General features: G+C 39.6%; 1 protein-coding gene across 1 annotated transcript in view; it reads right to left on the reverse strand.

The window, feature by feature from the left end:
* UVSSA (UV stimulated scaffold protein A) overlaps nucleotides 1-14034 on the reverse strand; it is a 53957-nt gene that overhangs the window by 39603 nt on the left and 320 nt on the right. Inside the window, exons 2-6 of the mRNA XM_040554456.1 lie at nucleotides 13659-13989; nucleotides 9059-9179; nucleotides 7353-7787; nucleotides 6132-6241; nucleotides 5417-5539 (exon numbers count right to left, since the gene is read on the reverse strand). Of these exons, the coding sequence (XP_040410390.1) occupies nucleotides 5417-5539; nucleotides 6132-6241; nucleotides 7353-7787; nucleotides 9059-9179; nucleotides 13659-13989 (1120 nt within the window). The remainder of the gene's footprint in view (nucleotides 1-5416; nucleotides 5540-6131; nucleotides 6242-7352; nucleotides 7788-9058; nucleotides 9180-13658; nucleotides 13990-14034) is intronic.

Consider the following 14034-nt stretch of genomic DNA (forward strand, 5'->3'; position numbering starts at 1 on the left):
TTTCCCAGTAAGGCTTAGAAAAATAGAAAGCTCTTTTAGCTAAAAAGGGATTAAAAAAGATGTTTCATATATGTAAATAGTTATCATATGAGTGTGAAAATGGGGGATAAGGGAAGAGGAATTCTAAGCAAACACTCCATCTGCATGACCTGCCCGATATTTTGTGTTTACTTTTACAGTCATGGTTGACCTGACTTTTTAGATAAATATTATCTAGACCAAAAAAATTAAAATGTTGCCTGGGGTACTATTTTGACCACACAAATATTATTAAACTTTATTTATTCTGAATACATTACATGATAAAATGTATATAGACTGATTCAGGTGTGATACTGATATATAATCTTTAGGTGTATACTGTATATATTCTTCAGGGGTGATGCTGATCTAATTATCAAACATTCCAAGATTTCTCTGAAGCTTTAGAAAACTTACAAACAATCAAATTACTATTTAATCTCAACATGAAACACTTCTGGTTTTCAAAGCACAACTTTGCCAGGGTTTTTGTTTGTGTGCAATTTAAAGGCATCAACTGGGGGAAAAATTTCTTTTACAAAGGTGTCTCTCTTGCTCCTTGGGCTATGTTCTAGCAGATGTGGATTAAGGCATGGTGAGGGATCACTATGGAAAATGACTTACCCCTCAGAATCAACTTCTCTAAAATGAAGAGGAAAAAAAAGTGAGAACGTGAGCACAAGAAGCTGTTACACAGTGCAGAAAGCTGGCAGCTGGACCTTATTCTCTATGGCTAACGGATGATGCAGAAAGAGAAAACAATACAGCCCTTGCTTTTGATCCAAAACTCAAGGGTGCTTTTTTTTTTTTTTTAAATAAAAAAAAGAAGGCACTCACCTAACTAAATGAGAGTTGGTTATAAATAACAGAGCTGGTTATAAAGCTACAAAATGATTAGGTAGAAATAACTCATTAGCATTGATAAAATGTCAAGCTGTAGTTAAAGATATGGGAAAAAAAGAAATCAACAGTCTAACAGCCAAAAAATTGGTAGAGCTTTTGGCTTAATTTATTACATAGTAAAATTTCAATCTCCTTATGTATTGAAATATTTTAAGACTAAATTATGACCATCAAGTATTTAGCTTGTAAACATCATTTACAACATTTTTCTGATACTGTTCTTCCAGAAAAAATCTGAGTTGTATTGCAGCAGGGTTTGGGGCTCAGATCAGGTTCTGGACTATACACGGAGAGCCTCCTCCGAATCTAATTATTAATGACATTATTGAATCCAGCCAGATGTTTCACATGGATAAAACTAAGTACATGTATAAATCAAGATCCAAGTGCACACTTAGATTTGACAGATGATAAGGAAAGGTGAAACAAAAAGTAATGAATACAGTTAATGAAAAATTATATTTTTCTGGTTGTTAGTATAACTTGAAATTAAAAATGCAAAATTGAATAGACCTGTTAAATTATCACTCTGCTAATGACAAATAAGCAGGGTGTTTTTCACATCATATTGCTTACTAGCTTCTGTCTGGTCATGTTTTAGTCAGCCTAAGCATTACATTTTTTACTGCTCCCCAAAGGTAACTACATAAGAGATAAATGTACCCTCAGTGTACAAAATATAGCCAATGAGCTACATTTCTATTAATGTGAGAACTTCAAGTATTAATCCAAATGGGTAACCCTTTATGTAAGTGATGTAAATTAAAGATAGTGTGCATGATTTAAAATACGATACACATCTGTGCTGTAAATATCTTTTAAAATTGCAAGACCATTTGCATCTAATCAGCTGCAAATCAGACACTAAAAAAGAAGAAGAATTTTAAATATAGTATTTAAAAAAAAGGGGGAAGACATTACCAAATAAAATAATTCCTAACCACGAAAAATATTTTTAAATGAGCATTCCAGCCGTAAGCAAGTTTTTCCTACAAAATGAAAACCTTGGGAAATAGGAATTTCTATTAAAACACCAATCTCAGCCAATAATTACAATTGTTCTCCTACAATAACTCATTTCAGTAGAGTCAAGAACTAACGCAAAGTATCTCTAGCGTACTGCTGTTGTACTAGTTTACCTGGAAACACAGACTGAGACGATGGCTGGCTTTGGATAAAGGTGGTGTAGAGAAAAATGTCGAGCATGCAGTATGCACTCCCTCTACTGGACACTGAGATTATCCTGAACAGGCACTGAGAGAAAGGAAAGGACATGTCCAGGCATCCAGGTATCGTGAAATAAAAGCCTGTCATAGCATCCATACTCTTCCCTCAGATTCAGCTACAACTCAGATTCACAGAAAAAAAAAAAAGATTTCAAAACTCTTGTTTATATTTCAAAATACATTCCCTAGCAGAAGCTAACACCTGATTCACACCCCAAACAAACACTTAACTACGGTGAACTTGTGTAAGCACACAAAAACTCATGTGCCTCTGACCAGTACATGAGGACTGCCACTGTCTGTCCATCTCCCATCCCTATGAAAAATAACTCTGGCAGAAAAGTGCTGATGACTTCTGATCCGCTGGGGGAACAGCAGAAATGCATAGTTTGGGCAGCTGGGATGTATTAACATTTATAAAAGCTGTTGCAAAAGATTTGTTTCTAGATAGTCAAAGGCTAACCTTTGTCAGTCTTTTCCCTCCCACAGCTCCTGAGAGGTACAAGCAGAGGGGTCTCATAGCTTACTTGGCTGTCAGGGTCTAAACGTTCCATAGAAATGACAGCTCTCCCTATCATTAAGGCTTTCTGATGGTTTGAGTTCTTCATTATTGTGGAGGCAAGAAGAGGCGGTTATATCGCATGTCACTATAATCCATTGCAAGTCCAAGTGTTTCACTGCATAAAGTTCTGTGCTCTCCTTCAAGTGAGTTTGTGTAAGAGAAGTTCCATAAACTTACAGAAAGTTTTCCCAGGGATTGCAAAGCAGCGGGGCTTCACATTTTTCAGTAGAGATAAAGGCAATCTCTCGCTAAAACCCTCCCTTCATCACTTTTCTTGATCTCAGTTTGAGGGTGGGAAAAGCCTTCCTCCCCACGCATCCAAACAGAACCCTGAGAAGACATTCTAGCTCAAGTGGGGACAGAACAGAAAGAAAGCAGAGAACAAATGAGATGAAAAAGGCATTAGAGACCAGAGAAACATAGAGACTGAGCACAAAATAAAACCAGAAAGTGAGGAGAGTGGACAAGCCCAGGTCCCCCACCAAATTTCCAAATCCCTATTGCTGTATTTTATATTTGCTGATAAAATAAAACCGCATTCTCCCTGAAGGTAATGTGGTACAGTGCAATAATTACACTCCAAGAAATGAGCAAGTACACAAACAATTCACCTTTATGCTCTCCACCTGACAACACACGTACTTCAGACTGTGATCATTAGTTGCCAGGAAAACTGCTATCACATCAAAATGTAGAGTTATCACAGACCATCTACAAACCAGACGATTTACAGGGGTCCCTCTGTGCTCAGACACTTCATTTGCTCACTCTCTCTGCTCACAAAACGTTCCCTTCGTTTCTAGATGTGCTCATCTCTACACACACGCAGGTCGACAGCACCCACTGACTCCACGTGCTAACAGATGACATTTGTAATGCACTGAGCTCTGTCGGGCTGGGATGGCTCTGAGCCAGCGCTCCAAAGGACAGACTATCAGTACTTCTTTTGGATCGAAAAATACAGAATATAGCAAAACTTTGGCATGGCAAGAACTACAGTTCTGGTAGTACAAGGATATGAAGACTGAAGAAGCAACACATGATGCAAGCAGCAATGCTGAATTGAAAACGAGCAGGGTGTAACGTTTCATATGCTGACGTAAATATTTGATGGATTGGGATCTAATAATCACAGTCTAAGAGATGCTGTTGTTTATTTTGCTCTATCAGATTCTCATTTTACCATGTTTTTAAGTTTCAACCAAGTCGTCTGACACATGATTAAAAGATAATTTAAACAGCCTCTTTCTGCAGCACAGAGCTGCAGATGGTCAGGTTATAAATTAAAATAACTCAGCACTAAAACCAAATTTGGGTATTTTCTACTGGAAAAAAAAGAACAACAACTACATATAGTTTTCATTACACGAGTTAAAACCTCAAAATGCATTGCTTCATTTTGAATGTATTCTTTGAGAGCACTGCTAGATATTTTCCTTTTTTCTTCCTCCTTTGCAACTGTGGAATTCATTAGCTTTCACCCTTCCATACATAGCATTGATCAGTCTCCAGAAGTGGTAACAATACCACTTTAAACACATACACATGCACGCACACACACACACAAAAATCAAGGCTTGAACGTCCTTTATATCTTGCAAGAAATATAGCAACCAATATTCCATGCAGAGGTACAGCAAATGAAGGCCTGTCAAGCAAATGGCAGGAATGACAGCAGATGTCTGGATTCCTTCATAGCTGGTTGCATAAAGGTAGCACACATATTTCACTGAGGGAAAAAAAGCCTCTGACAAGACAGTCTAACAGTACTTTTTATTCATAGTTGGCATTTTTGACTGGTGTGGTACATCAGCAGGTACTAAGATGATGTGCCAAATTAATCTTGATAAAGCTTCATTTGCACAAGGAAAGCAAAGCCTGCAACACTCAGTCATGGCTAAACCAGGCTACCACAGCTTAATCCAAGGTGTAACATCCGGGTCAAGGTTCTCACAGTCCAGACCTTACTCTGGACCTGACCCAAAATACTTATTTTCATGTCAAAACTATACAGTAATTCTGTCTGATTGCAACCAGCAGAAACGAGCATTATGCAGCTCTGCTGCTTTAGATACTCCAACAAGCCACAGACTTCTTTTTGGATTTGAATAAAGCGTTTCATCTTTCAGCCTCCCTTTATTCATGAGGTTTACCTGTTTCACAAAAAGCTGTCATAGGGAGCTAATCTTTGTGCAATATTCTGACACTTCAAAGCGTTATATACCGATTACTTCTTTTGAGATGTCCTCAGTCATATTACCTGCCACTGTAGTAAGTAAATGCTACAAAGCAGAGACACTATTTTCCTAAGTTCGGAGGCACTAGCATGGTTTTGCATGTCGTGAAAGAGTAAGAGCTATAGTGTTACTGAGAAATACATAGCTGCACAAATGAAGCTGAGGACATAATGTTGAAGAAATGAAGAAATTAAGTATATGAAATCTGAACTTAACCATCTCCCTGTCCAAAAAACCAACAGCGCTGTCTCACATGGTTTTGTCTAATAACCTGGCCGCTGACTTAATACAAGGAAGTTGCACTGAACACCTGCTGAGTGAAGCTATAACCACCTGAATAAGTAAATCCATTAAACTTGTGTTTATTGTTTAAAGTTTGCCACACTGAGGTTTAAGTGCATTTTTTGTATACAACCTAAACATTACTAATGGTCCTCTCTAGTAATACAGAATTTTTGAAAACTCACCACATTTCTCTCTTTAAAGCAAATGTTCATTTCCTTGTATTTCTTCAAAGCAGTCTCCAGTTTATTCTTCAGATCAATGGCACATCTCAGCCGATCATCATTTATTCCTGCTCTGGTAAATAACTGCAAAGCAAAAAAAATCTACATTGTTATTCTTTTTTTCTAGACACCTGAGACAAATATTATTTGGTTTTCCTGCATCTTTAATGAAACAACATTGTCACAAATTGCTTTATTTTACACGTAGCAATTACTGAATGCACTGCTTTTCCCATCTAGAATATGAAAGCTAACAGCAACTACTAAAGACAAATAAAAAATGAAAAACTGCTATAAACACCTCCTGAGAATGACCTTCAGTGGGCCAAATTCCATGCATGAACCTCCTGAGCAATAATATCAATAGACAGAAAGGACATTGTATTTTTCTGATACTGACATGTTTCACAAGAACATTTTTCAAAGAAGCTGTATTTTCTGAGATTTTTTTTTGTAATTTAAATGTAGCATACCTAATGATGAGAGCTGAGCCATGAAACAAGTTATATAGCTCCTATAGTCTCCTTCTGTCCACCCCTACTGAAACAGCAGCCTTCTTTTCTATTTGCACCAACGTTTCTTCAACCTTACTTTCCTTCTTGCTCACTCTCCCTCAAGCTTTACAGTGCCCACTTCATCTTTTTATAGGAAGTGAAGAAATAGCTCTCTATCCCACCTGAATCCAGGACTGCACGGAAGGCAAGAACTTATTTCTGAGGACTTTGTGAGCATCCACAACATTGTTTATTACAGCAGTATTGTCTTCATTCTCGTGTACCTTTAAATCTAATCAAAATAGGAAAATAAGAGTTAGAGCATGGTATTTATAGTATCTTCACTAGAGAAGTTAAAACTAAGTAGGAGACATGAACCTTTCTAAAATATTTGATATTCAGTATTAATTATTCTACTGTTATTATTCTACATGTTGAAAAAAAAAAAGAGGAAAAGATGAAAGGCTTTCAGTCCACTGTTGAGAGCTGTTAAGCCATCAGAACTAAGGAATCACTAAACAAACCAAAGACAAGTGCAGTCTTCCTGTTTACATCACACCTTGTCCTATGTTCCCATCAATGAACTGGGCCTTATTGCACCAGTTTCTGCATATTCCATATGAAATGATCCTTGTCCCCCCATAGCAAAGGCACTTGAATGTCAAAGAAGCCAAGTGTGCCACCACCCAAGTACGGATGGTACTTTTCACCTGTTAGTCACCTGTAAGCCCCCACAGATACCTTTCCAATTCTGTTGCCTGCAGGCACAGAAGTAGATACCCGTCTCACTGGCGGTTTGCACTTGAAATTCCACTAGGAATCTATTTGTAAGAAACTTCTCTTGGACTAACAAAACACACTCTACGTTGATTTTTCTAGATGTAACTCATATTAGCAAAGTTATAGAGAAAAGATGTAATCATAACCCTTAACTCTTCCTGGCAAAATACTACTTACTGCTTCTTGCAAGTTGTCAGTAACAAAGAAAAGCTTAAGAAGCAGTCAATTTGAGGACTTCTAAATTAGTAGCTTATACACAGGTTATAGGGAGAAGGAAAGAAGTGAATGGTGAAGCATGTGGAAAAGAAAATTATATACGTTAAACAGATCGTTATTTTTTAAGTACTTGGAACTCATTATGGTACTACAAAGCACTATAATATGTTTACAACAACTAGTATGAAAGTTCAATCTTAGAAACTAATTAATAAAATCTGTAAATCCCATGCAAGGGCATCCAAAAGTAAGAATGGTTGCTAGATGAACCAGAAACAGGAAAGAACAATGTACCAAAATGGTGTTCAGGAACCTCAAACACTTCAGTCATAGTAAAAACAAAACAACTACAGAGCACTTCAGACAAAGACTGTTTCCAGCTGTTTGTGAAAAATTGTTCCAGGTACCTGTGGAGATTTCAAGGTCTAGAGTATACTTATGAGAAATAAGGCCATGGTTCCTAACAAAAGTTTCGTAATCATCATCGTGGAGAGCAAGGACACCAGATTCAACTCCCGAGGATGTGCCTCCATTTAATTCTTTTTGCTCAGGCGTCTCCTGTTTGTCATCTAACTCTTCATTTTTCTCAGTTCTAACACCCTGAGAAGCAGAAAGGATGTCCTTGCTGCAGCACGGCTGTTCATCATCCAGGCATCCGACATATGACTGGGTAACTTCTGTCTGGGAGGACAAGGGGGGAGCAGGACTATCCTCATTAGCAGTCATTTCTTTGTGAGGTTCCAGAGTTGTGTCATTCACAGTGAACTCAAAAGGATCTGGCATCAGAAGCCGGAAACAGTTCTCCATCTCTGTCAGTGTTTCAGCAATCTCTTGGGACATTTCTATCAAGAGACAATGGTTTTAGAACACTGTCAAACAATGCGAAATGCTGATGTCTCCAGAGCAGAGACAGATCTACAAAACAAATACCACTGCCAAAGAGGTAATCCTTTATCTAGTAATCAGTCATAATTTATCCATATGTATCTCTTTCCCATGCAAAAATTGTCCTTATAAAAGTAACAATACTATTCTTAAGCAGGAAATCTAGAATTTTCTGAGCAAGATATTTGGGACCAGTGTTCCTCCTTTCCTATCCTCCCTAAAATTCCATTGTGTATCAAAGATGACTCAAATACCTCCATAAATTTGAGGCAGAACTACAGTATTTGTAAGAGACAAATATTCTCAGTGATGTCTGAGGGTTCTCCTTGTGCAGCCATGAATGTTACAGTTGTTTGTGGGTGCACCCATGAACATATGCTACAGCTGAAAGAGATGCTACCAATAAAATTGATTTTAGGAAGGTTAAATCTCTTGAAAATTGCACTCTCATGCACGGAAATGTTTGTAGCATGCAGGATAAATGCAGGCATAAAAGCATATATTGCAGAAACTGAAGCAATTTAATTAAATAATCCTTTGTAACTGCAATTTAATACATTATCTCTGTTCTTTTTCCATGCTGCAGACATATGTTGATGTACACATATTGCTTAGAGATTCAGCTCCCAGTTAGCCACATTGTTTAGCAGCAATATGCTACTTTTCATAGACTTCCTACACCACACCCAGGATTACTGGGCAGACCAGAGCTCCTTCTGGAACACACATAATGACTGTGTACACAACATAATTAAGGTTATCAGTCAAGAAGGTGTTGAGCAGCCTGTACCTAGTCATAGACAAAGGAATTGAGCTGCCAGCTCCAAACCACTTTGTGATATCATGGAATCACAGAAGCTGGAGTTAGAAGAGATGCACGAGGATCATTGTGCCCAACTCCATAGACGACGTGCCTGCTTGAGATTACGCATTCACACTTTACTGAATTACAGACCACACCTTTACACAATACCTTTTTTTTTTTTTAAAGCTTTTCATTCAACCCGGGCTTAAACGACTGTCACTTCATTCTTTCAATTTTATTTATTTCCTGATATTCTTTAGGCGAGAGAGACAGAGGGTCAAACACTAACAAATGTATTATTCCTGCACTCTGTGGTCAGCTATTGCTTGGATAGCTATTCTGTTGGAATCTGTTTTACGTAACCTCACAAACAGTTGCTTTAAAAACTAAAAAAAAGCCAGCAAAAGAACCAAAGCACTTTACCTGCCATTTCTTTTTCAGCTCTTTTGGCTTTTTCTTTGTAAATGTTATCTAATCGTTTTTGCTTCTCCTCTTCCCTCTGCCTTTCAGCCACGGTTCTGGCACGCACATCTTGAAAGTCCACCTAAGGAAATAAGGAAAAAAGTATAACATTCCTCGGAAGAAATATATAGAAAATCCATTTCCTAAGATCCTTATCTGTGTTGAAAAATCCTCTAACATCAGCAATCAGCCAGCAGCTCAGCAGCACTTCCTTTTATCTCTTCTCATCCTGGAATCAGTAACTACAGTAATTCTGAATGGAGGTTTTGCTTCTACTAATAAGGGACTGCGGAGAATCAATGGCTTTCAAAAAGGAATCATAAGGTAGAAAAACAAAGCGTTTAGTCCTCCATCTAAACTGCAAAAATAAACTAGGCTGTGGGAGACCTCTGTCACAGCACTGGAGACAGGGGTTAGGGAGTTGGGCAGGAAGGGACTACACAGGGTAAGTATTCAAGTTATATGAAAACATCACACCATCTCTACTTGCAGGAAAGAAAACTGAGGAGAATTTGTAAGCACTACTAGCACACATGACCAGTTACTAAACAACTTATAAGCAAGCGAAGTGGTAGAGGTGATATTAAAAATTGTTAAATGAGATCACATTTTGGCTTTTACAATTACATTCATTAGATCTGTGGACCGAGGGAAAGGATATCAGTCCCACTTTACCTTCTTCTGACTAAAACATAAACGTAAATCTGAATGATTCAAAACACTTTCTTAAAATATTTGCGGTGGATTTTTTTTAGTTTGTTCTTAGAAGGGCCTGAAGAGATTAAATATTTTTCACTTCTATTTCAAGGAAATGAATCCTGAATTGTGATATTAGATAAGAAAAGCCTCTCGAAAAGGAAAGCCACAGCATTTCCTTTTGATTGCTACCACATAACTTTCATTAATTTCACCAGAGGTTACACTGAGTGCTGGGCAAGCCCACATTTTACTGCTAATGAAGCCCACAGCCTCTCCAGCACGATTCCTGTACTACAAACACCCACTGAACATTCATTTCCACTGTAATTGCTGGATGAGAAAGCTTGTCAATATACAGTAATGGTTCCCAGATACTGACATTCTGCATCAACATTTTGGAGCCACGCAAGAGTAAAACAGTAAAATTATGGGGTAGAGGCCCATATGACGTTGGGGTCGCTCTACACTGGACAGTATCTCGCTTTCTGTTTAGTCCTAGATACTTCAGCTTTCACAGCAACTGACAGGGACAGTCTCCACCTCTCTAGACAGACAGGCACACTTACCAATCTCTTTTTTATTGGGAGAGTGGGGAGGCATAGGGAAGGTACAAATAAGTTAGCTCCACAACCTATAGCAGCACATGGCTCCCTGTGGCGAGCTTTTTGCTTTTCAGGATCTTATTTTTCTGCCAACCTTGCGTAGTTCTCCACACAGCAGCAAGAGAAAGAGAACTGCCCAAGGATGCACCACTGGCTTTATATAAATCGACATCATCCACAAAAAAATAAAGATACAGAACCCAAAAACTAAAGCTACCATTTCCAAGCATGCAGATTTGACTTGCATAGAAAACCAGAGATACCGAGGGCTTCCTAAACCTCTGCTTCTTCCCCATATCAGAATAACTGTAACAGAGCCACCTGCCCATTCTTTCCCTTTCTCTGTCCCAAAAGGCAGCTACGGGCTGCTCTGCTGCGTTGTTTCATGCTGTGGTACTTGGCCAGAGGCTCCTCATACAGCTGTTAAATCATCAGGGTTTGCCATCGATAACGAAAGCACATCTCAAGTACTAGATCTCTATCACCAGCCCAGTCCACAGCACACACACGGCTTGGAGCTGCCCACAGCGAGGCACACCGGCCTTTTGCAGAAGTCCCAAGAGGTCAGAATAACTCGGGGCCTGATTTATGGATGGACGCATGGACTCACAACCCGGTGTCAGTACAAACTTAGGGACTTGGTCAGGACACACCTGACCTCATTTACACAACACGGACACACACTAGAGTTGTTATTCTGCCTTTGCAGTGAACCCTTTTACTACTGGTCCATAATTTTGGAAAGAGAACTGTTTTCACCTCTTCACACCTGTTCTCTGTTTTGTTCTCATATTTAAATATGTGTATAGGTATAGCTTCAACCTGCTACGTTTAAACCAGTGAGTAGCGCTCTGGGTTTATACCCTAAAAGGGCAGCACTTGCCATTTTCTGACCAACTGTTTATAAGGTGGTTTTGGTGATGATAAACTGAAAAAAAAAAAAAAAAAGACACAGCTAACAGTCCTCCAATCACCCCATACTATTGTGCTAAACCTGTAATACAAAAGAGCAGATGTACCTGATTTCTGGAAAGAATCAGGTTTCTGATTTCTAGAAAGAACAAATGCTTCCTCAAGTCTCCTGGTTGCCTCTTGCAGTTCAAGTATTAAGCTGGCAAAAGGCTAACTAGGTCAGTTGGCTGGTACCAACCGGTGCAAGAGTTGAGAAACTAGATTAGGTTGTTTCCATTGAAACCTGTGTTCCTAGAAGTACTCGAATTTGGCTGCCCTAAAAAATAGTACAGCCAGCCTTGCTGGGTAGCTCAGTCCCCCATACACACACAGTGATCACCCTGTCAGAACTGGGGAGCAGGCACTGACCAGACGAGTACAGACAAACATGCCAAACCTCAGCTGACTTACTGTACGCTTGAGTATCCAGCCTGGGAAATCTGTGTTGTGTGTCAGAGATCCCTGCCTCAGTCCTGCATTTCCCTTTATCACTTTTTTTTTTTTTTCCGTTATTCAATAAAACCGTAAGGGAGGATGCAAAGACAAAGGGAAGATTCAAATGCCCTTTGTGATCAGATGCCAAAAATTATACAGAGAAAAAAACACAATACAATAAATAATACGAGTAGGGGACACTATTAGCTCAATATGGAAACAGAAAGGCAGACACACATCGCTTATCACAGTTTTTTGTTGTTGTTGTTGTTTTCTGTTTTTTTTTTTTTATTTATTTTTTTGTCTGTTAAGAACACACAGCACCCATCTTTCTGAAGAAACAGAATTAATACACTTCCTGGAAGTCTGGTGTTATCATTGTATATAACATGAATGCTAAAAAAGTGTTTCCAATTTCCACCGTCCGCATCTCAGAAGAGATACTAAAGCAGAAGGATGACCAAAATATAATAATTTGAAACCTAGAAGGGAGAGCTAGAAGCATTTACGTGAGAAATTCCTCTTTAATAAAACTTATGGTATGACACACGCTAGCACTGTGTTTGAGGAGGGCTGGCACCTACACTTCATTGTGCTGTGAAAAAAGCCAGAACAGGACAGCTCAGGACAGAAATAAGGATATTTTAAGCTTTCACATGATGACTTAATAGCTGATTATTGTCAGCTGAAGCTGTAAGTATCATTTCCATTCTGAACAGGTTGGACTTTATGGATTCAGGTGGAAATCAGCGGCTGGAGGCCTACTGGTGAGCAATGCTTATGCACACTGGGAAAGAGTTGGTTGAATCCAGCTCTTATTTCAAGCCTAGGATTTTTAAAGCCTTTTTGCCGTAACAAAAGATGTACAAAAACATCTCCCAATGGGTAATCTATTCCAATGTAGATGTGTCCTTTATGTTTTGTCCTAGATTGTTTGTTTTTAATTACTTTAAAGAAAGTTTTTCCCCCTGTTTATGTAGTTCAGCCCTTTCCACAAACACACCTTACCGCTATATATCTGTCGTGCTGTAACTGAGGTTGGAGACAGACAGACCTTCTCTTCAACTCCAGTAGCTGGCCATTACTTAGGACACTTAATAATACATCTGGGCAAATTTAATCACTGAGCTGTAAGTTACATACATATGGTATACAACTGAGAAGCTTTTTAGAAAAAAATAAATGGGAAAAGAATGCTGGAAAACCAATGCCTTCAGTCAGGATGCTGTATGGGTCTCGATAAAAAGGCATCTGCCTTGAAAGTAGTGCCAGAACGCTTAGTTCAGTTTCTGGTCAGCACTGAATATGATGTCAGTGCAGACTGTGAACTGTTTAACATTTCCTCTACCTAGCATTCATCTTGCTAGCAGGTTACAGGAAAGAACTGAAGAATGGCTTGCGTTGGAAGGGGCCTTAAATATCACCCAGTTCCAACCCCCCTGCCATAGGCAGGGATGCCACCCACTGCATCAGGTTACTCAGAGCCTCATCCAGCCTGGCCTTGAACACCTCCAGGGATGGGGCATCCATAACCTCTCTGGGCAGCCTGTAACAATTCAACTCAAAGATATAACGTTTTTGTAAATAGCATCTCACATTCTGAAAAACCTTTAGAAAATACTTTATGCAAAGAGATAGACGTTTGCTAGCTTTAATTTCTGGAGATGTAAGAAGAGGGTTTTTGCTTCACGTGAGGGTAAATCACCACAAGTCTAACGAAGACTAGGTAATTTTGGGATCTGTCTCTTAGGGATGCCTCTTACAGAGAGCACTTGACTCCCAGCGGGTTTCCTTCCCAATTTATAGATTCTCTCCCTTCAGACACCTAGACCTCACCACCTAACGACACCCGGAGGCACAAAGCCGCAGCGTACCTTCTTATTCTGCCTCAGATAGTGGTACCCCAGCGCCAGCTTCTTGTAGGCCTGCCCGTACTTGTCGTGCCAGTCCTGCACGCAGCGGACAGCAGCCTTCCTCAGCTTCTGTGCCACCTCAGCGGGCGGCGGGAGGGGCTGCCTGTGCTCGGTGCCCACCGCCAGCTCCAAGAACTCCTGGAAGTCGGCGACGAGCAGCGTGCGGAACCGGTGGGACCTGGCGAAGAGCTCCTGGACGGCCTGGAAGGCCGACAGGCGCACCTGGGCGTGCGGCTCCCTCAGCCTCGTCAGCAGCAGGTGGTAGGCATGGCCGATGTGATCGTCCGAAGACCTGAAAGGAGGGGAAAACAGACAAAAGTTACCACACAAATTGCTT

The sequence above is a fragment of the Cygnus olor genome, chromosome 4 (genome assembly GCF_009769625.2).
Source record: "Cygnus olor isolate bCygOlo1 chromosome 4, bCygOlo1.pri.v2, whole genome shotgun sequence".
Classification (NCBI taxonomy): domain Eukaryota; kingdom Metazoa; phylum Chordata; class Aves; order Anseriformes; family Anatidae; genus Cygnus; species Cygnus olor.